This window comes from Emys orbicularis, chromosome 10, assembly GCF_028017835.1.
Source record: "Emys orbicularis isolate rEmyOrb1 chromosome 10, rEmyOrb1.hap1, whole genome shotgun sequence".
Classification (NCBI taxonomy): domain Eukaryota; kingdom Metazoa; phylum Chordata; order Testudines; family Emydidae; genus Emys; species Emys orbicularis.
The window spans coordinates 54,939,535-54,966,655 of record NC_088692.1 but is presented as its reverse complement, the minus strand read 5'-3'; the positions used below and the strand labels follow the sequence as shown (position 1 = coordinate 54,966,655).

General features: G+C 40.7%; 1 protein-coding gene across 2 annotated transcripts; it reads left to right on the top strand.

The window, feature by feature from the left end:
- Window positions 1-4,854: 4,854 nt before the first annotated feature.
- On the top strand, window positions 4,855-27,102 carry IDH3A (isocitrate dehydrogenase (NAD(+)) 3 catalytic subunit alpha). 2 transcript variants are annotated; one of them, XM_065411763.1, is made up of 11 exons: window positions 4,855-4,921; window positions 8,414-8,452; window positions 10,628-10,711; window positions 13,907-14,021; window positions 16,358-16,545; window positions 16,811-16,944; window positions 18,417-18,519; window positions 18,598-18,662; window positions 21,698-21,782; window positions 22,450-22,602; window positions 25,368-27,102. In XM_065411763.1, exons 1-11 carry the CDS (start codon window positions 4,895-4,897, stop codon window positions 25,449-25,451), a joined length of 1,077 nt encoding a protein of 358 aa, XP_065267835.1. In that variant the 5' UTR covers window positions 4,855-4,894; the 3' UTR covers window positions 25,452-27,102. The 2 variants fall into 2 exon arrangements, with proteins under 2 accessions (XP_065267835.1, XP_065267834.1); XM_065411762.1 differs by having other exon boundaries at window positions 8,414-8,476.
- Window positions 27,103-27,121: the final 19 nt, after the last annotated feature.

The following is a 27,121-nucleotide window of genomic DNA, read 5'->3' as shown; positions in this document are numbered from 1 at the left end:
CGCTGCCGTGAGAAGAGATGGAGGGGAAGAGGTGAGGATTATCTCCCACCTGAGTGCAAATAGTCTCCCATGTACATGAGGTTTGAAGCATTTCTGAGATGTAAATTCTTTGTTATACCTTCCCTCTTTCCCCCCGGCTCCCCCAACTGGTGGATGACCAGTTAAGCAGGTAATGGCTTTCTAATACCTTGCTGGCATGCGAGTGCATCTTTGTCTCTAAGAAAATGGTTTGTGGGCGTTACCCAGAATTACAACATATTTCTGTAATAATCATATAGCAAAATCGCATAATTTGACATACGGTGATGTTACACACATTTCAGCAGGATAATAATATTCAACAGATAATGAGTTTTTAAATACCACTTCACAATGCATACATTGTACACAGTATATCATAACTATATAAAAATGGTGAACAGAGTACAGGGTGTCACACAAGGATGTAGCCTATCAAGAAACAGCAGCTTGTGAGGAAAAATCCAAATGTACCAAACTTCTCATATGTGGCCAGTTCCTTGTTCTGCCAGTGGGAGGCTTTCCAATGATTTCAGTCAGACTAGGATCTGACCCACAGTCTGAGTTTAAGTTAGCAGTAACCAGCTACCATAGTGAAAAAGAATATATTATGGATTCAGAACGGAAACCACTGGCCAAATATTTATTCACAATTTTAGAAATGATCACGGATTTTAAGGCCATAAGGGGCCATGATGATCATCTAGTCTGAGCTCCTGCATAACAGAGGCCTTAAAATTTCACACAGTAATTCTTGTATTAAATATCTAGAAACATCTTGCTTCTCTCAGTATTCACTCTCCTGACTGGTTTCTTTGTCTGCTTCTTCCATTCTCTACAAAGGGTTTTATTTTCTTGCTGTCTTCCACATCTGGAACTGTCGCTGACCAAACACTCTCCCTTTCCTCCTTGCAGTCCTTCTGTAAAATTCACTTCTCTTGTAAAGCCTTCTTATGTTAATCTACTTGTCAATGTCTCCTTGTGTTGTTTTCCTCCTTCCTTGTCTTTTACAAGATTTATAAAGCACTATGTACACTTTAAGGTGCTCTATAAATAATAAATTAATGAGTGATTTAAAGTATGTAAACAAAATAAGCTAGGCAACCTCCCACTAGGAAGATTTCAGGGTGAATCTGCTGTGGAAAATGCTTCATTGCTACAGAATGTGCTACATAGTGGGTATAAGATCCCAGGCTTCATCCTGCTTAGTGGCCATATACAGCAACTAATTTTCCAGTGTGTATGGCACTGTGTACTCTATATATCGGAGGACAGAATCAAGTCCTTACTGGGTGTCGCATACAAAAAAACTAATGGTTATGAAAAGGAAGTCTAGCTACATTGTTATTCTCCTTATATGGATGGAAAATATTTACTATGTAAACTCTACTGCAGTTTCAATGATTTGGAACTTCTATATTGGCCTTATATGCTAAACAGATATCAGAATAAGTAGAATGGTAGATTTTGTGCCAAGCTTTTTGGCTTTCACAGTAATTCTCATCTGGCCTAATGAAATTCACTACATTATCTTGGGCTTTGACTGCACTTAATTAAGCCTAATTCAACCATAATATTTAAGGTAAAATGTAACATTATGTTTTGTCCCTAGGGCCAAACACGGTCTTGTGCAAAATATCCTTTAAAAAATTACAGATAAAGTCAATGGTTGCCCAAAGCAGACTGAATTTGTTATAATCATAAGTTCCCCAGCTAATGATGCCCTGAATGCAGTGGTCATTAGAAGACACTATTGTTGTCTCTCCACTGGGATTTTTTTTCCCAGGGAAACTCCTACCACTGTTGCACAGTACTGCCATTGGCATAGCTGCACCAATGCTAGCAAATGCGGGAGTGCAAGGGGAAACCAGCCGCTGGAGCTTTTACCACCATGTTGTTTAGCCTTGCTCAGAGCAGATATGCTGTTCTATGCTAGAACTCCTGCTGCTGCTGCCATTGCAGCCCTGCGAGAGTTCCCCAAGCCTGTCAACATAATAAGGCCTTCTGGCAATTCCGCTCCCAGTAAAATGCATCATTGTCAAAAAAACAATTGGATGCACACAGAAAATAATAAAATGAACATGTAAAAGCCTGTTTTGTTAGCAGGAAACTATTTGGATCCCCACTGCTGCTCTGCATCTGAGAGAAAGTAGCAACTGGCTTGCTTTCCCCATGAAGGCAGGTGAAACCATAATTATATGTTTGAAGACAGAACCCCTTCTGTGTTTTTTCTATTCATTCACACTCCCAAATAGCCCTACTTCTTGCAGGGATCAGCAAATTTAGGACAGAACTTTAAGGCTGACTCCTTAAGCACATGTAGGATGGGATTGGGGGGGGAAAAAAAAGAATTAAAGATGCTGATGTAGTCTTGCCAAGCCCAAGCATTCAAAAACCATGAATCGGGCCCCAAACATATCATGAGATTGTAAAAAAAATAATACATTTTAGGTTCTTTTAATTTGCTTTCTGGTTTTTGAGCATTTAGGATACATTCCGATGTTTTCAGGCTTTTCTCTCAACCTTTGGGGCTAAATTCATTTTATTTTAAATGAAGGCTGAGATTCTCAGAGTCACATGACTCCAGGACCTTGGGGCTTTGAGAAAATAACCAAATATCATGAAGTCTTGATAAAATTCCAAGCAGTGTGAACACTCTTTGATCAAGGACTGACTGTGTTAGGCATTGTAAGAAATGTCCCCTGGCCCAAATAGCTTACAGGTGCAAACGGAAAGGGACCAAGTGACCTTCTCCGTTGGATCATATGAACTGGAACCAGAAACTCCCTAAACATTAAATCTCACCAAATGAGGGTCAATCCATCCTCATCATCATATCCACTCATTATACTCCACACCCGAACACAACCACTCTATGAACTTCATACCCTCATATCTCAATGTCTGTACTTTGACCCATCAACCTTTTACCCCCAATCGGGGATATTACAGACTATGTATTCCTCATGCCACCTGATCTTAAACCAAACTTTGCACCCTCGATAATCTGTATGTTATTCCCTGATAACCAGAAACTTCTATGCTCAAACTCTGTTCACTATTTTTTTTTTATCATCATCTTAATAAAAAAATTTAAATCTGGGTGGGGGCACGGATCCTGGTCTCACCCTGGTCCTCGCACCAAGCCAGGGCCTCGTCACACAGCTGTTCATGTTCCAAGTGGTGGATCCCAGGCTCAGTTCTTTGCCGGGGGTCATTGTGGGGTGGGCCAGGCAGGGGCTCCTAATCATTATATGTTGTCAGTACTGTACCACCCCATTGATTTTCCCTGCTGGCTGGCAGGAAAGCTAACTCCCTACAAGCAGCTGAATTAGCCCAATACAGTGATTCCTTCAACAACAGCAAGGCAGAAGGCAGAATCCCCACTCCTGCCTCCCCACTGTCGGAAAAAAACATGTCATTAAACTAATTTCACAATTTCCATGCAGTCTGTCAAATGGTCATTTAAACATAGCCTTACCCATGGACAGGGCCGGCTCCAGCATTTCTGCCGTCCCAAGCAAAAAAAAAAAAAAAAAGCCGCGATCGCAATCGGCGGCGGCAATGGGGGGGCGGGGGGAAGCAGCGATCGGCGGCAGTTCAGCGGCAGGTCCTTCGCTCCTAGAGGGAGTGAGGGACCTGCTGCCCCCAAATTGCCGCAGGTGCCGCCCCTCTCACTTGGCCGCCCCAAGCACCTGCTTGTTAAGCTGGTGCCTGGAGCCGGCCCTGCCCATGGATAAACCCTAGCTCAGGGCCTTTCACAGGGACCATGTGCAAGGTTGGGCAGTGCTGCGATCTGGTATGGCCAACAACCACATTTCAAAAACCACAAGTTAGGCCCCTTAATATTGAAAAGTGTCTTTAAAATTATGAGGTTTAAAAAAATACATTTGGATTGTTTTTATGTGCTGTCTGGATTGGGACCCTGCAGGACTTGTGTTTTCAAACTTTTCTCACAGCCAGGAAGGCTTGAAACTCACTTTTTTGTTGTTTTAAATGAAAGCTGAGATTCTGTGGTAATGAGCTGACTCCAGGAGACATACACCAGCTGTTGTGAGGCTTGCAATAAGTCACAGCAGACGGTAGCGCAGCAAATCCCTGAGCCTGGCCCTGGTCTCTCCCAGCCCATAGCAGTGCGGCACGGCCTGGGCCCGCTCCGTGCCTGTGGCGGTGTGGGCTCCCGGGGCAGAGGCTCTCTGGCAGTAGATGCACCTTGCGCGGGGCTGAGAACGTCTTGGGTGCCAATTAATAACAACACTGTGCAGAGCCTCCGCGGGGGTTGCTGCTGGCTAGAGCCGCCACTCTCTAGGCCTCTGGACGTCTCTTGCCCACCCTGGGCAAACCGGCTGCTTCTGCTGCCAGGAGAACACCCTGCACTCCCACCTCAGTTACCCCCCGGGCCGCCTCACCAGGGCCTCCGGAGCCCTGTCCTCTAAGCCCCCCGCCTCACTCTGGGCACCTCGCCCTGCCTAGGTATTGGGGGGGGGGGCGCGTGGGTTTGGTGGGACTGATGCCCTGGGTCAGGGGAGACAGGCCCGGTAGCCCTGCCCCGAGGCGTTATTTCTTTGCGCCCTGGTGGCTGACAGGCCAGCGGCCCTGGTGGGCAGGAAGGACGGGAACACCGAGACTCCCCCCGCTCTGCGAGAGGCGTTGGCACGGGGGCCTCAGGCTGCGTCACTAGCCCAATCCGGGCATCATCCATTGTCTGACTGACAGCCTCGCTCTGGGGCGGGCGGCGTTGCGCTGGGCGGGTGGGCGTGTCCTCCGAGGCGGGGGCGGTGCTATTGCGCGTGCCGGTTCCGGCCCCTGAGCAGCAAGAGCGAGCGGAGAGGGGCCGGGTCTGTCAGCGCAGCCGGAGAACGGAGCAGGAGTCGCCATGGCCGCCACCGCATGGATGCCCACGGTAAGCGGGTCCCCCGTGCTTGCCCTTGCCGGGGGATCTGGCCCCTCGCCCCCATGGAGGCCGTGACCCCGGCCCTACTGCGTCCTGATGCTCCCCTGGCTGCTGCCGAGCGCGGGGGACTTTGTCCGGATATCGGGGGGCGCGGCCCAGTGCCCGCGCTGCGCTACTCCTCGGCCCGCTGTCCCCAAATCTCCGCGGTTGGGGGAACGGGGCCCCAGGCCTGCTAGTGCCCTTGACTCCCCGGTGCAGGGAGCTGGGAAGCCGCAGGCCCGGCGGGTGGGAGGGAGAAACGGGCCAGGCTCTCAGTGGGGTGCACGGTTCTGAGGGGTCAAACGCCGCTGCCCTTAGTTCATCTAAGTAGAGCCTGTTTAGTGCCCTTGAATCCCCTTGTCGCCTCTGTGGGTGGAGGGAACTAGGACGGTGGTGACCTTTCCATCCTGTCCTGTAACGCGTCTCCCTGAGGACAGAGGGAGCCATACAACCACCCCCGCTACTTGCTTCCCTGCAACTGCAGATCTTTACAATAAAAAGTTGGATATTTTATTTCATAATTATTTTAGCACTGGGAAGAACATTCTTACCTGCCTATTGAGCTGGACTTGCTTTCCTTTTGCCTCCTGATTGTATGTTACAGTACTTACATTTGTAAAAGACATTTGTTCTCAAGTTGGTACTGACATTAGTATTTCCCATTCTTTGTCCACTACAGGCCAAGGTCCTATTCTGTACTGTTTGTGTCCATTAGCCAATGGTTTTCTGAGAGGCTGCTACACTTGGACAGTGTGGGGCTTCTGAGGCATGGCGGTGTTGTCCATGGACACACACTTGGTTCTTGCCAAGGTTAAATGTTTTTAGGGCTGCTGTACCTAGGAAAATTGCAATGCTAGTATATGGGGAATCTTCAGCTGATACTTTAGCTATTCTGATTCTTGTAAATTTGCATACATTGGTGTTTGCAGGTAACAGAGCAGTAAAATCCTTATTCTTCAAACTAGTAGCAATGCAAATAGAGTTCATCTTACTCTGCTGTGCCTCATATTTTAGCAGTAAAACAGGAGATAATTAACTTTTCCTGAAGTTCAGTAATGTGCATTTTTGAAGGCATTTATTGCTACTTGTGTTTTTGAATAGGCTACTAACAATTTGCTCCCATATACTCCTTTTATTTAATATTTTAGAGTTAAACTAAAAATGGATTCTAGTGATAGGACCACTTTCACAATGAACTAATGTTATCTCTTTCATTCTGGAGTCTGGAAAAAACAAGCTTGTTAATACTTTGTATTTATATTCTAACTTGCAGTCCTCTGCACTCGTGTCCACCAACACTTTGTTTTTTGAAAATTTTAGTTATTCTGGAAGCTGTTCCACAGACCCGGTCAATTGGTTGTATAAACAAGAATAAAATTCCTCTGATCTGCTTGAAAGATGCCCTGCCTATATTTAATAGCATCCACTTACTGTCCTCAACATAGTGAACAATACTTTTTAGTATTTTCCAGCAAACAATAAACTTTTACTATCATACCTGCATTCAACATAACATAGGCCGAATCATTGAAAAATTCAACCTCTTTGTGTCGTGTTAAATTTTTACTAATTTGGACAAAAACAGTTCTAATTCATTGAAACATAATTAAGGCCATAACAGAGCAATCTGATCATCTAGTCAAAGGCCCTATATAACACAGGCTATAGAATTTCACTATGTGAATCCTCTATCAAGCTCATAACTTCTAGTAAACAGGTCTGATTTCCAGTCCCCTGCTCCAACCACTATACTACATTATCTGTCTATAATACAGTCCCGTCTATAATTTTCACTTGTCTCTAGAGTTATCCTTTGGTATCACAGGCAAGAACTATGCCATGAAGACACCCAGGTGTTCATGTATCTAAGCCCGTTCACCTTTTCTATTGTGCCTGCTTCTCTCTCAAGTGTGCAGCTTGTTATGATATGCAGCACTTGCTTGCTGTATTACATTGTACGTTTCATGTTCAGTTACAGGTCAGAATGAATCTTAGCTGTAATTACCTTTTCTACAGCATTCATTACAATATCCTAGATAAGAATACATCATTTCTAATCATCTTGCTTACACTCCGTCTGCCTTGTCATACAGTTATGTTCTTAATGCCAACTCAGCATAAGTGTCAAAGACCTATGGTGGGAGGTTACAGTAGTAAGTTTCAGGTGAAATGTGTCGGACTGTCCTTTATCCAGTCCTTCCAACTGACACATCATGTCATACTGATATAAGTATAGTTTAGTCTGCCCATATACTACTTTTTACGATAAATTAGTTCTTTTTCAAACTGAAAACATTTCTTTAGTATACATCCTTCTTAAGAATTGTCTAAGTATCATTGCATCAGCTACTTTAGTAGTAATATCGCCACATTTAAAACGGACTTGTAGTTAAAATTCCAACATATTCATGAGTGCAATCCAGATATGAAAATGCCAAGAGTGGTATTTACAGAAGTGCTTACCATTGGCCTGAATTTGCTCCCATTGAAATCAGTGGTAAAACTTCCATGGGCTTCAATGATAGTAAGGCCAATGCTGAGTGCTTTTGAAAATCCTATCCCAGGTATTTAAGTGCCATCAAGGCTGCTATTAATCAAATCTTGCAGCAAAATCCTTGGGCTAAATTTTCAATACTTGTAAAGACGGTGTTTTCATATTTCATGACTTGTTCTGTTTGTCACAAATTTTGCTGTAAGTTTCAGTGCAGCTTTGTATCAGCTCTCCACTTGAAGGGATATCTTCAGCTTATTGTCTTATTGTGTCCTTGTACTCTCCTGTCTGTATCCATCTGTTGTCTCTTTGGGGGAGGGATCATCTTTTTATTCTGTATGTGCAGTGCCTAGCACAACGGGGTCTTGGTACTTAACTAGAGCTATTAGGTGCTACAGCCATACATATACAAACATTAGTCAATCCTTATCCATATAACTAAACTTATTGCATCTTTGGGTCCAATGTGTAATATATCTGAGTGTGTTCCCTTCATTTCCATGGCTTTCGTGGACTGTGACTCTACAAATTTTTGTTCCTATAATAAAACATTTCTTTCTCACAATTTATTGGACACAAGGACAAATATTTAATGGAGGCTCTAAGGTTCTCTTATTTTAAATTTTGAAATCCACATAGTGTTTGTAGTGGAATTTACTCTTTTTCCTAACATTCGGTCAATATATTACAAGCTCATTGTCAAAATTCATAAAGAATGGAAGAATATTTGTTGGTAGCAGAGTGTACATTTAAAACTTGAAAATAATGAAAATGTTTGCAGACTGAAAGTTTTGGTCATCTGAAGAAAATATTTACATACTAAAAGTATGACAACTAATGTTAGCAAATATATTCCTAGTATAAAATGTGAACTGAAATAAGTGTACTATAAAATGCAAACCTGCTGCAGTATTATAAATTAATATTGTCTTGCTTTCTGTTCACACACTAAAATATTTTTGTTTTTACAGATATCTCGGTTGCTAGGAGTTTTCAAAAACCAAAAACAGGTGACCAGATGTTTTAGTAGTGCTGTGAGTATAATAGTATTTTTTTTTTCTTTTGAGAAGTTTCTCAATAAAAATACTGGACAACTTACTGAATAAGATAGGGTTGCTATATTACCTTTCCACCCACTTTTAAAGATAAGCTGCAAGTACAATGGCCATATGCTCTTATGCCATGTTGGATTTCTGTTAATTAACTTTAATACCAATATCTTTTGACAATTTCACATTCAAAAGAATAATATATTCTTAGACTAATAATTTGAATAACCCCTTATGAAAAATGATAGCAATTGCCTGGAAAATTCACATCATTTGATCATATTAATAGGATAGACATCAACCCTTCTGAAACTTTTACAGAAACTTCAATGGCAACGTTGTTGAGAAGCTTCTAAGCATCTTTTTATTTTGCAAACTTTTCTATAAGCGGTAGACTTACTTGCTGTTTAGGAAATGTCTTGTAGCTTTATTCAAATCTAAACCTATGAAGTCTTTAAAGAATTCTGTAAACACTTTTATACCAGTAATTAATACTGACATTTAAAAACTGCTGCTTTTAGAATATCTAGACGTCTGCCCTTTTGAAGTCCCTCTATTATGCTACATTGTAGTTTACAATATGATTGTGTGATTTTTCTCTTGAGCTTGTTTTTGTAAGTGATTATATTTAGGTTTCTTACCCTTTGTGTGTATGTACAAAATACACACAAGCATGCTCTTGAAGCCTCATTTAAAGAGGGTTTTGAAAACTGCTCTGACTGATGTATGTATCAATGCAATGCCTACTCTTTTATGGGTAGTGTCAATTTCAGGAGAGACTCTGGCTTTTAATGCTATCATTATAGCTCTGCACTGTGAGTTATAAAACATCTGGGAAAAAGAGAAACCAAGAAGTTGCCCATGGCTCGTATATTAGTGAAAGAGTTAAGAATGGGTGTTGCACCTCGGGCTCCAGGTACACTAAAGTTGGTATTTCAGACTTAATGCAAGATCTTACATCCTTCTTTTGACTGTACTACAGCCACACATTGCTGTGTAACCAGTTATATCAATGGGGGAGAACGGCTGACTGCTTGGCTGTTATGCTTGCGTTTTCTAACTGTCAGAGGACATGGCAATTCTTGAAGACATTCAAATAATTGTGTATTTAACATAACTGATGAGCCTTATAAATAGCAGTCCTCACATCCCCATTAGTTTGTTTCCTTTCTCTGAATCTCCACTTTCTCTTTTCTTTATAACCTCAATGACTGTTTCATTCAAAAGAAATTCAGATACTCAGCATTTCAATGTATATTTTTTATTTTGTGTGGCCAATTGTGAAACACCTTTTGTGTTTTCACAGTTGATCCTAATCAGGGCTTTTTCAGATAACATTGCATCTGGTGCTGCTTTTATTGATAGTAAAAGACTCCTATGAAGGTTGGTCTGAAAACTAAATGCCTATTTCTAAGATTCAAAATGAATGGTAAAAGTAAACCTGGAGTAGCAGTCCTTAGATCTTTAAACCAAGTTTGATCATTTGCTTCCCTAGATACCTGATGAGTCCAAGCTGTGCAGTCAGTTTCCTCTGCTTCAGGGATGACATCAGAAACAAAGTGCTGGGGAAACTCAGCAGAAGTTATGGTGGGAAAATAACTTCATTTTGCTAAAAATAAGTTCTAGAAAGGAGATCACTTAAGAGAGCTAAATAAGTGAAGCTTTTTTAAAATCAATGTTGGACTTCACAAAATTAAGAAAATAACCTTCAAACAAAATCTTCTCTAGGAATAGGTTAGCATGACTGGAGCGCCTGTTGTAGTGTAGGATAGGTCCTAGTATACATGACATAACGACAATGCTATCTCCTGTACAAAGTGCCAGGAAGAAATAAAATACCTGTATTGTACTAGGGAGGAGTGTGAATAGGAAGGCTGCTTTTCAATTAGGTTAGCCACCTTTGTATTTCAGAAAGACTGAGGCACCAGGTGGATTATTTGGAACACTATGTAAGCTGTTTGGAAAACAGACTTCCTGCTTGCACTCCTCCTTAGTGCAGTGCCATCTTTAAAGTGACTTTGGCAATTGAGTGATGGTTCTCTGTTCTAGCAACTAGCTTGATTTTTCACCAAAACACATGTAAATGCTCTGATGAATGCAATGTTCCTTAGGTGTACTATCTGACTTCTTGCATAGGTACAGACAGTAACTTTAATCCCAGGAGATGGCATAGGACCGGAGATTTCTGCTGCTGTTATGAAGATTTTTGATGCTGCTAAAGTAAGCAGTTCATTTGCCTTGTTAGTCATGTATATTACAACTTGAAGTGAGTTGAATAACTACTACTTCAACTTACCATATCGTGTACCGGGATTTTACTTGTGACTCCTGTTTAAGTTTGTGGGGGTTCCACTTTAGAATTTTTCACCAAATTGTCAAGTGTCTGGGTTGTATCTCTAGCCAAAAAGAGAAAAAATACTGAAGCTTCATATATAACATAACAGAGTGGTTAGGGTTGCAGTATCAAGATGGGGCCTGTACCTCTTGGTAAAGGAATGGGAAGCTCACAGCAAATACTGTGGTTTTTAATTCTTAGAAATATAAGCTACAGTATTTCGTGTGAAATAATTATCTAATTGAGTAAATATGTAGCAACTGATAGAAAGGGGTTCTTTTGTCCACTTTGATTTGTGGATACAAATAAAAGAAAAGCGTACATTAAAAACATTGGCTTGTTCTTAGCAATGTATCTGAAATTAATCCACTATTGCTTTAAACTAGGGTTGTCGATTAATTGCAGTTAACTCACCTGATTAACTCAAAAAAATTAATCGTGATTAATCGCACTGTTAAACAATAGAATACCAACTGAAATACATTACATATTTTAGATGTTTTTCTACATTTTCAAATATATCTATTTCAATTACTACACAGAATACAAAGTGTACAGTGCTCGCTTATATTTTATTACAAATATTTGCACTGTAAAAATGATAAACAATAAATAGTTTTTTCAATTCACCTCATACAAGTACTGTAGTGCAATCTCTTTATCATGACAATGCAACTTTCAAATGTAGGTTTTTTGTTACATAACTGCACTCAAAAACAAAACAATGTAAAACTTCAGAGCCTACAAGTCCATTCAGTCCTACTTCTTGTTCAGTCAGTCGCTAAGAGAAATAAATTTGTTTACATTTACAAGAGATAATGCTCCCACTTGTTAATTACAATGTTATCTGAAAGTGAGAACAGGCATTCGCATGGCACTGTTGTAGCTGGTGTTGCAAGATATTTATGTGCCAGATGCGCTAAAGAATCATATGCCTCTTCATGCTTTGGCCATCATTCCAGAGGACATGCTTGTTTAAAAAAAAAATGTGTTAATTAAATTTGTGATTGAACTCAGGGAGTATTGTACGTCTCCTGCTCTGATTTACCCACATTCTGCCATATATTTAGTGTTATAGCAGTCTCAGATGACGACCCAGCACATCTTCATTTTAAGAACACTTTCACTGCAAATTTGACAAAATGCAAAGAAGATACCAATGTGAAGTTTCTAAAGATAGCTACAGCACTCAACCCAAGATTTAAGAATCTGAAGTGCCTTCCAAAATCTGAGAGGGATGAGGTGCGGAGCATGCTTTCAGAAGTCTTAAAAGAGCAACACTCTGATGCGGAAACTACAGAACCCAAACCACCAAAAAACAAAATAAGCCTTCTGCTGGTGGCATCTCACTGATGATGATGAAAATGAACATGCGTTGGTCAACAATGCTTTGGATGGTTATCAAGCAGAACCTGTCATCAACATGGACGCTTGTCACCTGAAATGGTGGTTGAAGCATGAAGGCACATATGAATCTTTAGTGCATATGGCATGTAAATATCTTGCGACACTAGCTACAACAGTACCATGCAAATGCCTGTTCTCACTTTCAGGTGACATTGTAAACAAGAAGCAGGCAGCATTTTCTTCTGCAAATGTAAACAAACTTGTTTGAGCAATTGGCTGAACAAGAAGTAGGACTGATTGGACTTGTAGGTGCTAAAGTTTTATATAGTTTTGTTTTTGAATGCAGGATTTTTTTGTACATAATTTTACATTTGTAAGTTCAACTTTCATGATAAAGAAATTGCACTACAGTACTTGTATTAGGTGAATTGAAAAATACGATTTCTTTTGTTTTTTACAGTGCAAATATTTGTAATAAAAAATAGTGAGCACTGTACACTTTGTATTCTGTGTTGTAATTGAAATCAATATATTTGAAAATGTAGAAAACATCCAAAAATATTTAAATAAATGGTATTCTATTATTGTTTAACAGTGCGATTGAGATTAATTTTTTTAATCGCTTGACAGCCCTACTTTAAACCTATTTATCTTCTCAATATGGAAACCTAACACGTCGAAAGATTTCTCTGCATATGTACTATGTCACTTACTCAGAATTTGAGAGAAGATGCATACAAAATCAAAATGTACCTCTTCTGAAATAACCTTGGTAAGTTAACATGGTTCCCCACCATTGGTACCAAAAAGGAGTTTATCCTTAAAATTCTACTTCCCACTACAAGATATCCAACAGTGGAAAAGGCTTAGATTAACTACTCTTGATTATATGGGGTATAACTTCATATTAAAGAGCTCATATATAGTTCAGTTTTGAGAGGCAGGGAATAGACTTAAATACAACAGTGATAAGTTTTTATATAACACCTGAGAGAGATGGAAAGGGTATGTCTAGTTTGGATTACTCCTGATAGGAAATCAACTGATTCAAGATTTAAAAAGCATGTTAACACTTACTGGAAATTCTCTAATTTGTTCAGTTTGAAAGGTGGTGGTTGTTTAATGAGCATAGCATACAGTTATATTGTTCATCTATGACAGCATAATTGTATCTTTCCTTTACACTCCTTCCTGAAAAAAAATAACCTGTGGCAACCTTTCATAACAGAGATTCCCTAGGTAAATGAAAATTAAGACGGTACTGATGAATGGGACTGACTGAAACATTCACAGCATTCTGTTTAGACATGCAGCACAGTCAAATCTGTTCCTGTCTGTTAGGAACTTTTTATGATCTTGTTTAATTTTAAGTCTTTTTAAATTCATGTTTAGATACTTTCAAGAAATACAAAATGAGAGAGATCACCATACTGCAAACACAAGCTGAAAGTGTAGATAGCATGGTGAAAGTAGTTCTGATGATATAAGTCTGGAAAAATATTATAATAGGCATCTCATAGTGCCTTCAGTAGTTAGTTACATTGGGACTCTCCTTTAAAGAGTTAGCCCATGCTTGTCAGCTCCGAGATAAATTACTTTGGGAGGTCTGAGTAAAATCCCTTCAGCATTTCTTCTTGTAAAAAAAAAAAAATATATATATATATATATATATGCGCGCACACACACTTACAAAATTCCTAATACAGATGATAATGTGGAACAAATATGTTTAGGCTCCTATTCAGTGGGAAGAGAGAAATATTACAGCTATCCTGGGACCAGGAGGAAAGTGGATGATTCCTTCAGATGCCAAAGAATCCATGGATAAAAACAAGATGGGACTGAAAGGTACTGCAGGGGTTAATGTTGAGCTATTAAAAGCAACTGTTGCTTGTACCATGGGGAGGGTGTTCTTGGAAGTATGCGTGGCAATGTAAAAGACAAAGTACTCTACACCATAATAGAATGCATGACAGCGGTCATTTGAAACTTCAAAGCATGACCTTTATTTCAACTTTTAGTGCAGCTTTCTCATTTAATGAGTGAACATTGCTAGCCAGAACTGGCCAATGTGTAGGTAAGTATCCTCTAAGTTTCCCTGTGTGAGACCCACCCACACCATTTCATAAATGGCATTGCATTTCAGTGAATGAATATAGCAATTGGGGTGTGTTGAAGGGTTGACTCACCGGTGGCATTACCCTTCGTGACTGGGCATAGTGTACCAGGCTTTCTTCCTATAGTGCCAACAGCTGCTCCAACTCTAGTGGTCTGCCGCTTCTCATGACTTAGTCCTCTGACCAGGTCACTTATAGTCCCCTTTCCAGAGTAACAGTCCAACAAACGAAAGTCCAGTTTCCTTAAATCAGGTCTTTCTCCCCCCAACCTGGGCCCTGAGGTCCTTACACTCATCTCAGGGTTTCAAAAGTCCATATTCCTTTATAAGGGGGCTTCACACCACCTTCCCTGGCAGCTGGCAGGGGAACCCAGGCCCTTGTGCACCTTTGGGTTCCAGCTCAGGGACTGTTTAGTGAGCAGGCAAGGTCTGTGAATTCTGACCTACCCCCTGCCATCTCCCTGGGTTTCTTTCTACCTCAACCTGTCAACAGCCCCTTCCTGGGCCCTTTGGGTACCTGTATTTCTTTCAGGTGCCACAACTTTTCCATCTCCCTAAGCTCCATGACCTTGCAAGGTGCACCTTTTTTTTTTATTATTATTATTATTATTATTTATTTTTTTTTTAAGGGCCATGGCTCGTTGGGGTCCCTTGCTTGGAGTCCCCCAACAAATCTCAACTGAAAAAATAAATGTAAGCCAACTTTTGCCCTCTTCAAGCTCGACCTTTTTATTCAGTTTTCCCTGTACTCCATTCCCCAGTTAAATGCCTCCCAGGGCTCTGTTCCAGGAAATCTAGACCCTGTCCTTTTATCAGAGTTGCTCCACCATGTCTCTCCTTGACCTTTGCCAGATCTTCTTAGGAGAGGATCCTAAGACCTTCTCTCTCCCAGGTCTCCTCTTCCCTCTACTGCCCTGAAGTTCTTCCCTGGCCCAGCAGACCTCTCTATACCTCCAAGAGGGATTTCTACCTTCGTCCCTTTTCTTCCTGTAGCCCTCTTCTGTTCTGGGCTTCCTCTTTATAGTAACCATCCAGCTCTTTTCCATCTGGGACTCATCTTTAATTGAACCTGACCCACCCTTCAGGTGCATTAATTAAGCTCTCTTTAGTTAATGCTTTTAGTCTCAGTGGGGGTATCCCCCCTCACAGGGTGACATTTTGTGAAAGCCCAAATGAAGGTGCATGCCACATATTGTCAGTCAGAGCTCTGTGGGGGCTCAAAAGCTTGTCTCTCTCACCAACAGAAGTTGGTCCACTAAAAGATGTTACTTTACCCACCTCTTCAGTCTTTAGTGTCAGACTTTTCATGGGTTCACTAGGAGGACTATTAGAGATGGAACTGGAGCCCATATCTAAAACAGCACAAACCAGTTCCCCTGCTGCTGGCATACTTCATAGCCAGAATGTGATTCCTGTTGTTCTCATTGAGTAATCCCTTACTCCCCAAATAGTCCTATTGAATTCAATGAGAATGCTAGTGGTGTTAATTGCTACTCAACATGAATAGAGGGATCACAAATTGGCTCTTAAACAGCAGAATCACTTCATTCTTTAATGGTCTAGAGCAGGGATCGGCAACATTTGGCACGCGGCTCGCCAGGGTAAGCACCCTGGTGGGCCGGGCCAGTTTATTTACCTGCTGACGTGGCAGGTTTGGCCGATCGCGGCCCCCATTGGCCGCGGTTCGCCGTTCCGGGCCAATGGGGGCGGCAGGAAGCCGCGGTCAGCACATCGCTCGCCCGCGCCGCTTCTCGCCGCCCCCGTTGGCCCGGGACGGCGAACCGCGGCTAGTGGGGACCGCGATCGGCCGAACCTGCCGCGTCAGCAGGTAAATAAACTGGCCCGGCCCGCCAGGGTGCTTACCCTGGCAAGCCACGTGCCAAACGTTGCCGACCCCTGGTCTAGAGGGAGAGTTCTTCAGCCTTTCAGCTTCAGTCAACACAAGACCCTAACAAGGGAACCCAGGTCTCCCATGAGACTGTGCCTAGATCTATCTCTGATGGTTGTAGTGAATTTAAACTCTAGATTGGTGCTTTTCTATCTCACTCATTCCTGTTGTGTATTATAGGACCTTTAAAAACGCCAATAGCTGCTGGGCACCCTTCGATGAATCTGCTGCTGCGTAAAACCTTTGATCTTTATGCAAATGTTCGTCCCTGTGTCTCAATTGAAGGATACAAAACCCCTTACACAGATGTAAATATTGTCACAATTCGAGAGAACACAGAAGGAGAATACAGTGGAATTGAGCACGTGGTATGTTATTGGGAAACAGTTAATTTTCTGGCAGGGTTTTCTTTCCTCTGCGAATTGCAACCTTATATGGCAAAATTAGGAAGTTTTTTTTAAAATTAACTCTTCTGATTCAGAATTTATTTTTAATGTGAAATACCTTGTGTAGAGTGCTCTGCAGATACTTGCCCATCAGAATTATATGATGCTGTTCCAAATCTCTACACTATCAGCTCCTGCTTTATAAATCAGCTTAAGTTTTTACTTGTGATGACTGTCTGTTTTTCAGATTGTTGATGGTGTTGTACAGAGTATCAAACTCATCACAGAAGAAGCAAGCAAACGTATTGCTGAATTTGCTTTCGAGTATGCCAGAAACAATCATAGAAGCCATGTTACTGCAGTGCACAAAGCAAACATTATGTATGTTGACATCATAAAGTAACAAACTCTTATGAATGGATATAAAAAACTATGGATTTTGAGCTTTTAAAGATGCAAAGTAACTTGTGAAATCGCCCTCAGATGTGTAACCCCCATTAATGCTAGTGGGGGGGGGGAAACATAAGCAACATGGGGAAAATTGACCCAGTGTTGATGGGACTACATTAGTTACATACTCGAATCACTGACAAGTTAGTACTGTATGCTCCTTATCTCTGTGCTCTTACCTATTTACTATTAAACTTAAGAATAAAAACACTAAAAGTGAAACTTGCACATATAGAGCTGGTCTACACTTAAAAATTAGTTCAACCTAGCTATGTTGCCTACAGCAATGGAAAAACCCCTTCCGTAGGAAGCATCTGGGGTATAGTGGCACTGCTACAGTGCTGTAGCTGTGCTGCTGTAGACGGTGACTTTCACCCAAGGATTTCAAAGCACTCCACGGTAAGCTTCAGAACTGAGCCACAATACGTGTGGAATTGCATAACACTTCTTTGCTTATTTTTTGTATACTCAGGCTTTAATTACAAAAGTGTCACTTTGTTTGCTTTAGTAGTGCATACCAGAGGTGGATATTGAAGTGTTCTGACCAAAAAACACGTACATAGTGAAAAATGTGCTTGTTGGGAGGATGTACTTTTCCCGATCTAATTTCCGGTTTACTGTCAGTCTCACTTCTGTCCTTTAATGCAACTGACAAGTGCAGTTTAACTCATTGAGGTGTCAGTTTTGACAACCTAGCTCTCATTCTGTATAGTAAACATTTTTGAGAAGTTTGATGTATATAACAAAACAAACCTTTGCTTCCAAACTGTCAAAGATAAGGACAAAGACTTTGCTCTGAACATATGGTAAATTGTAAGAATGTTTTTAATGCAATGAAATCAGAAAAGTTAACGTGTGAAGTAATTTTTTTGATCTATTGCTAAATTAGACTTTTAGGGCCAGATCTTGGCTTCTGGTGACTCTGGTTTGAGTCATGACATAAAACAGCCTTATAGCTGCTTTAACCAGGCAGCTGGGAATTTCCCCCCCGTGAGGGGAATCCCCAAGCGGTGTAAGGCTGGCGGAGCCAACTCTGCACCGTCCTTTTCATACGTGCACCTGCCCTCCCACATAGGGGTAGTGTTGGGTGCAGGAGTGGGCCACGGTCAAACATACTTCTCTGGCTATTTCCAGCCCCCTAGAGGGCCATTACAGGCCAGCCCAAATTAGAAACTGCCCTAATTTGCTCAACAGTTGAACCAGCTCTTGGCTGATCCCACAAACAAGGAGGTGAAAAGCCACCATTGGGTTTCACAGTGTATCCCCAGTGAGAATCTGGCCTATATTTTTCTATTTATTCCTTGTTTCCAGAGGTGCATCCATACTTACCTTGATGCAGTTGCTTTTTAAAACTGGCTTACTCAGCCGTGCTCTATAACATTCTTCTCTTTGTCTAATTGCAGGCGAATGTCTGATGGGCTTTTTCTGAGAAAATGCAGGGAAGCTGCAGAAAACTATAAAGATATTAAATTTAATGAAATGTACCTTGATACTGTGTGTCTGAATGTGAGTATCTAATCCATTATATCCAGCTTTTTATAGTTACAATACATGACCTTAAAATTAAAACAATTTTCTTCCTAGATGGTACAGGATCCATCACAATTTGATGTGCTTGTTATGCCAAACCTGTACGGTGACATCTTGAGGTAAGCAGAAGTGAGCTGGTTATAATTTAACCCTTAAAATACCATCACTTTCAAGATTACCATTCAGATTAAATGTTAGGCAAGTGGGTGTCTGTTTTCAGCATCCAGAACGTTAAAACATAACCCTTTCAGATTCTCAATATCATAAAAAGAAAAGCTGCAATTGAGAACCAACACAGAATAACTTAGTATCGAGGGAGGTGTATGATGAGGCTGTGCTTCATGGCATCAGAAGAGATGGTGTTTGTCCATATACGGTATAAATGTGATTCAAATATAAAATGGAAGGATGTGTGTGAAATGAACATCTGTATAAATACTTACTAAGGTACCTTCAGTTACTGTTTTTCTCAGACAACTTCGTTGTTGAGGAATATTGACACTAACCCTCTGCCATCAAAACAATTAATTTGACTTGTGAAATCAACTGCCAGACCTATTTGCCATAAAACACTTACTTCATTGAATTTGATGCTGTTCTTATCACCTAGCAAAAACTAGTGTCTTTAATCTGAAGTCTTAAATGTGTGTGCATATAACTTTTTAAGAATTTGGTCCTTGCTTCTCTTGTATCATCCAGGAAATCTTAAAATGTTTGTCTTATTTTGATTCAGGCCAAACTTTAAAAAAGTACCTCTCTGCGGTTCTGGGTGTTAGAATGTGTTTTTAATATATGTGATCCTAATACAAACAAATAACCGCAGTCACCCCAAAACTAGGACGGTGGTAGAGAGGGAGGGAACCCACTCCAGTCACAGCCCCCAGTGCACTCTCACGCCCCCAAAGCCTTGGAAAAGAGAGAGGTTTACTACAGAATAACGTACTTCCAGATGTGGGTGGAATATGTACTCACATGTGCATACACTTCAGAACTACAGATTTTCTAGACAACAACTGACATACAATAAAGTGAAAAACACTGAATGGAGGATTTAAACTCCTTACCAATCATTAGAGAAGATAAATAAATGAAAAATATTTTAAAAACCTATTTGTGTGTGTGTGTAAAATACATTTAAATAAACTCCTAGGATTGCAGTGATTTCTCAGATTGTTGCTATTTGAGTTGCATGTGGCTTCATAGCCTTGTATTGGTTCTCCTCTTCTAAGGGTTAAGAAAGGAATCTCCTGGGCCCAGATTCACACAGGTGTTTAGGCTCCTAACTTCCATTGAAATCAATGGAAGTCAGAAGCCTATATACCGTTGTGGTTCTGGGCCATGATGTCTTGATTGTGGGGTGGCAGTTGCCTCAGGGAGAACAGAAATACCCACACAGGTGCCAGTAGCCAGATTTCTCAGAATTGGTATGAGGTGTTAACTAAGGTTCCCTCCATGGATCTTAGTACTGCTCTGACTGTAATTTTGTTTTAGCTGTGTAGGAATGAATTCCTTAATTTACAATGTTTGTTACAGGCATTTTTGCATTTTAAATAGGTTAAATTCTTTTTGTGGCTCTTGGCGTCCCCCTGCAATGACGAAGTGGCTTTTGGCTGTTGCAGTTGAGTAAAGCTGGTGTAAAAACCATTGTGAACTAATTCATTGTAGAATCCATCTTTCACATTCTGTACAGATAGTAGGGAAAAGACCACTTAGCTCAACAAGCAGCTCTCCTTTAGGTACCTAGAAGCACACCATTCTTCCTTTGCTACTGTATTCCCTAATCACCTTCTGGTTGAACAAAATATAGAGCTCAAACTAATACTACGTGCTTTAACAGCTGGTAGTGTTTTCTCTGTAGTTGCTATTGAAAGTTCTGCCTGATAGCTCCGCTTACTTTCCTGAGGTTTAGCTGGCATCCTAGTTTGATTCTCCTCAACATTGTTGCTTATGTACTTTTTACCTAGTATAGATTTCATCATCCATTTGAGGTTTAATGAATGTTCCTTAACACATTTTACATTTGTGCTCAATTTTGATAAAGCAGGGTTTCTTCTTAAAGGTAGGTGGCCCCACCACACTCACTTCCCTGTAAACTGCCTCTCTGCTCCTATGGCTTTTTGAAAGTGCCTTATGACGTAGTGCCCAAAATGTTCTACCCTCTAAATAGATATTGAATGACATTCCCTACCTTGAAGTGTGTAATACCTAAAGTCACAAACGAAGGATGGAGGAAGGGGATACAACATACAAGCAAAGCTAGTCCCTTTATTTTAAATTTTAAAAACTGCTATATAAACTATTCCCCACTTCCTGTTTGGTTAGGACTTATTGGGTGACTGATTTCTTGTAGGCATTGGTATATAAGTGGGTCTTGAATAGTTTTCTAAATATCAACATTTGACTACAAGGATTGTGTTTTATGGGCACTTGTTGGCTTAGTCCTTGCTCATATTGATCTTGGAGGAAACCCCGCTAAAGCCAGATTTTTGTGTTACTTTCTTTAATTCTTTCACAGATCATATAGGCTGTTCGGTAATGAAGGAGCAAAGCAATCTTGCATCACTTAACACCGGTTTCCTTCAGTTTTGCATAATAGTTGTTAGTAATTCAGATTTCTTGTGAGCAATGTTCTGGCCTCTTTATAGGCAGCTCTTATAAGAAATTTCTCTAATTTCTTGGGGGAAATGTTGGATTATACATTGAAGGACCTCCAAATAATTACATAAAACCCATCAACTGATATTTCTGTTTTTTTAGATTTGTAATGGTATCATGGAGGGGGGTTGGGTACCTTTTTTATTGTGCTCATTGGCTATCCAAACTTTCTTCTGCTGTATGCAAGTTTGTAGTATTTTCCACCTTGCCCTATCCTTTTGGTAAGCTCTATCCTGGAATTTGAAGTTCCCCTGTCATTTTCCTCATTAAACTGTTTTTGTTGGTCTAGTAGTCCTGCTCATCTTCAAACATGCCGCTGTAGTATAGCTAACTTATTACGTATCCTTTTTGCCACAGGGTTAAACACATTAACCACTGGCTGTGTTGGCAGCTAAACTTTGTTTATTTTAATAGGTTATTCCATATTAATAAATCTCTGTATACCTTGTTGGTAGGAGGTTGTACCTTTGTAATTTACATGAAGAATTTTTTCTTCCAGTGACTTGTGTGCTGGATTGATTGGAGGCCTTGGAGTAACACCAAGCGGGAACATTGGAGCTAATGGAATCGCAATCTTTGAATCTGTAAGATCTCTTTTGCAAGAGGAAATTTTATTAACTAACTTTGCCTAGAAACCTAAACTAAAGGATATCCTGTAGCCATTACGGAAATACATTCTCTGCAAAATGTCTGACTGCTTTAATTGTGAAGCTTACTTAAATTCTGCATAAAAAGAAATGTTACTTTTTTAAATGATTAGTTATTTCGATTGGCTTTTAACAATCAAGGAAATAACAGAGTCAGTGCAGTGTTTTAAACCAAGATTTCAAATACAGTAGTTTTACAGGTATCGTAATATATTTTTTCACCTATTTTAGAAAGGATCTTGAATAATTTTTAGTTGTCAGGGACATCACCTTTTAGGATATCCATGTCCTCTGGATTTGTAGGGGAAAGATTTTGAGAACTACAAAGGAGTTAGGTGTGCAGTTCCCAGTGCAAGCAAATGGGAATTGTACACCTAATTCCCCTTTCTTTGTCTTTGAAACTCTCTCCCCCCCACCTTAAACTATTATGGTTTTGTATACTGATTGGATGAATACGCTTTGTTCAAAAGAATTAAATTTGAAATAACTTACAATATTAACTCATTAATTTTTCAATTGTCTAAATTACTTTAGACAACAAAACAGACACTAAACGCTTGATATATTGACTTCATAATACAGCTAATTTCACTTTTATCTGTAGGTTCATGGAACAGCACCAGACATTGCAGGAAAAGACTTAGCAAATCCAACTGCCCTTCTTCTGAGTGCTGTAATGATGCTGCGTCACATGGGACTGCACGAATATGCCACAAAAATCGAGACTGCATGTTTTGATACAATTAAAGCTAGAAAGGTATTCTCAGGGTTTACAGACAAACTATTGACCTTATCACTTTTCCTACCTCTACAATAATTAATATAGAACACCAAAGCCTAAACTACAGATTATAAGGAGGATGCAGAGACTCACTGCCTTGGGAAACGCTGGCGGACTTGTAGATTTAGCTCTCTGAAAAAAGCACTTGCACTCCCTGAAAAGGTGCAGTGTGTCTCCACCCTCATGTTGGGACAGACTCTGCTTATGAAGTCCTAGAGCTGAGATTGGGCCTGGCCCCTGTATGCACAACGGAGGAGTTGGCTTTAGTTGGCCCCCAGGGAATCTAAATTATAAAATACAAATTCTTTCTGTGTGTATATTTGGTGCTCAAGAAGGTGAAGGAATCCATTTTCCTATCTCTGGTTGAATCTAGTGTTGTCTGTATGTCTTGTATAGGCTTCATCACACAACTTTCCCAAAGCATTTCATTCATGACCTATACCACCTTTGTTCCCATTCCAGACTCAGGTCTTTTCTAAACTTCTTCCCTGCAACCTCATTGACTTGGTAGGATTACATGGGTGTAAATGAGGCCAGAATTTGACACACAAGCTAGATTTTGCTCAATTGTGTGCGTGGCTTCTCTTATGCAGTTAGTGTCTAAGATTTGGAGACCACCAAATTGATTTTCACTTGTAACTTGAGTAAAACTTGAATTCATGTTTCCAGAAGTTGAGCCTTACCAACTCTCTTCACTGCCATCTTGGCTTTCATCTTTTTAAAATGCAGGTGGGTGGATTCTAAAGATTGTGCTTAAAAAAAGGAACATTACTTAGCCACACTGGTGAAATTTCTTTGGTCCAGGAGCACGGGAGTGTGCTTTGTAATTCATCATAGGTGGATTTTTATGCAAATATTGAACAAGATAAAATGAAAAGATGTTCATTTCATAAGTCTATTTGTGGTGGCTGCCATACTGTATATAGGAGACACTTAAAAATCCTATTTAAATTGCAAGTAAATATGAAATGCTTCTGAAAAGCACCAGATCTACTGTCTGGAGTCGAAGTCCTTTATCTGTAGATCAGCAACACAATGGTTGATAGAACAAGCATTAGTTTGCTAATGGCTCACTATGTGATGGATATATATGCTCACAATGGAGAGAACTCAGCTTTCATTTAAAAATTGTGCAGTGCAGTGAAAATGACAAAACCCTAAAATTATAAATTGTCCTCTCTTATGCCTGCAGGTCCCTCCATACACACTTTTTTAGGATCTTGCTGTATATGTCTGAGACCATTAGTCTCTATCGTGCAAATTGCCCCATTATCATGCCTTACCAAAGGGGTCCGTGGTGGAGCGACAGCTCACTGGCACAGCACCTCCTGCTGGTTGTCCAGGGAATTAGCATTTTTCCAGCTCTGGAGTGCCCTCTGCCAGCTGATGTCTCACCTGCTGCTGGCCCCCATGTCCTTCCCGGACCCGGTGCCTTTTGCCCAGGGGTTCTGCCCCAACAGTAACCCCCAATCTGGGTCTCCCCTCTCTGGGGAACCCCCAACCCTCTAAACCCACCTTGCCTCAGTGGCTACTGCCAGTCATCATCTAGCCCCCGCTCCCTGGGGCAGACTGCAGTCTGCAAACCACTCCTCATCAGCAAGGGGGATTGGACCAGCTGCCTCTGCCTATCTCTGGGCTGCCCCTCTGCAGCCCTAGTACCCTTTTTTGTGGGCCCTTAACTCGGCCTGCAGCCTGGGGCTTTGCTAGGCTGGAGCTCCCTCTGCTCTTCCCCAGTACTGCTCCACCCTAAATACCCTTCTCAACTTCCTAGGCAGCCAGGTCCTTCTCTCTCAATGAAGCTAGAGAGAGTATCTCCCTTTCATCTGGCCCACAGCCCTCTTAAGGGCCAGCTGGGCCCTGATTAAGCTGACCACAGCTGTGGCTGCTTTTCCAATCAGCCTAGCTTTCCCCACTGCAGCCCTTTCCAGGGCTGCTTTATCCTCTTCAGGCAGGAGCTGGGTGACCACCCCACTACAGGGCCAGGCAATGCCATTATCCCACCATTGTACCTATTCAGCACCTTTTCCCATCATTTAACTTTTTGCATTCTTCCCCTCCCCAATTAAAGATCTTGCTCCTTGTAAACTGGCATGGCCCTCCCTCCAAATCCGCCTCTGAGGGAGGCCACACCTCCATGCAGTCTGGCCTGCTAGAGTACTCTCAAACAAGGAAAGGGGGAATTAATGGTACTCAATGGGCCCCAGCCTTCAAGCAGGGCAGGGCCACAAGCAGTCTGGGCTCTGGCTTGCAGTCAGGCAGAGCTGTAGCACCAAGCAGTCTATGGGGCTCAGACTGGGGCGAGCCCCAAACACAGTCTGTGGGGCTCAGGCAAGAACCAAGCATAGTCTGAGACCCAATCACACTAATCATAGAACCATAGGGTTAGAAGGAATGGCAAAGGTCATCTAGTTTAACCCCCTGCCAAGGTGCAGGATTTGTGTTTAAACCATCCAAGACAGATGGCTATCCAGCAAAATGATGATGCTAAAGTCTTAACATGTGATAACCTACTACTATGATGAAAACCCGCTGTTTGAATTTGCCTTCTGTCCATGCTGCAATTTGCAAGCTCATTTCTATTAAAATTGTTGTATTACAGAGAACCTTGGACAGTTAACATTGTTCCCTTGCATGCATAGTACCGCATACTCTGTTCAGAATGTAAAATTAATTTAGAAGCTGCAATAGTCAGATTACATTTTTTTTTTAATTAAAATGTCTATTTATTTTTTCTCTCTCAGGTCCTAACAAAAGATTTGGGAGGTAATGCTAAGTGTTCGGACTACACAGCAGAGATCTGTCGCAGAGTACAGGATATTGACTAAAGTTTCCTCATATCACTAATGTTGCAATCACTCCAAATGGACACATTACAAATACATTATATAGTCATCTGCAATTCATATACATTTGGTTTGCCTATCTCAAGAGAGAGCAAACTTTTTAGATGGGGCCATTTTGTTAATAAATTTAGCCCAAATGGATACAAATAACTCTTGTGCCTGCTTTCAGTGGACTTTTTCCAAGTGCTTTGTTTTATTTATTACTTGTCTCTGGTGAAATGTTTTTGTATAAGTGGATTCCTTTATTGTATCACTTGCAATTGTTTACCATTTTACATTTCAATTAAGTGGTTTTTACTTCTCAAAAGATTTTCTGTAAATATCAAGATGACTGAATTTGCATGATTATAAAAGCACCTTTAAAGAAAGCATAAAATCTATTTTATTGGTCTTAGAATGGAACAAAATAGGCTTTTCGGCCTTAAAATAGCACAAGATGACACTTTTGTAAACAAACGGGTATGAAACTTACTAGGAATGTTGTATCAAAAGCAATGAAGAGAGACTTTCAGGTGCCCTGATGTTCCAAGAAAAACAAAAAGTTCTCTCAATGCATGAATAAAGACTTAAAACCCTACAGATATTTAATCAGTTAGAATATTTTTCTGTCTAAAAATCAAGGCATCAAAACAGGTGTGAGAAATAATACTAGTAAAGTAAAATCATACAAAGCTATGTATCCAAATATTCTTGTAAGGTGGCTCGGAGAGGAAGACTCTTATTTATTTTACGATAGAGCTGTCCTAATGAATAATGATAAAATTCCTTGACTCCCACTCTATAGTGTGAGGGGGGAAATATACGTTTTCTGTAGCTTTGTACTACAATTTTTCTGTTGTACTTTGTTTTTTATGTATTGCATTGTCTGTTTTGAGACGTTTAAATGTACTGATTAGTAACTTTCTCAAATTCTGAATGTAACCGACTAGATAACAAGGGACTGTTACAGAGCTGGAAACTGGGTATTATCTAGTACAATGATCTATAATTTTGGCTCTGATGCTTAATATTTCTGGAACCTATAATCTGTCTTCACTGTATGGATGGATATGAGGTTTCCAGGCATTTGCTCACTAAGCCTAGCAAAGACCATGAAGTTAAGTCCCCTTCTCATCTCCATATGGTGGTATCATGGACACATATAACAGATACTGACCTAAATAGCTCCATCCCTACAACCTTTAACATGCATATAAATCAAATTTCCTGGCTATGGTTCTGATATGTACCCCAACTGAAGTCAGCTTAATTTTGTCTATAGGTCCCATGCCACTAATTTCACTTATTTCCTCATTCAGTCTGGTGGTTTCCAAAGCAAAACCGAGTGATGCAGTCACTTAGTTTTGCCCTGCAAAATAAGCATCCCAGCTTTTGTTATACCTCTCGACCCTATGGCAGTGATAGGGAGAAAGATTTTTTTTTTTTTTCTTGTGCATTCATAACTACTTCTAATGATGATGGTAATTTTTCTTCTCTTGGATGTATCACAGGACAGACTAGAACTCGTGGGAGCAGAGGTTGAGCTTGATTTGATTGTGCATAGTGTGGTTGCTGCTCCCTTGATTCATTTGTATTATGCTAATTAAGCAACTGAGTTACTATTATGCACAAAGTGAGAAAATAAAGACTTCCCAAAGTCATACCATTTGTTG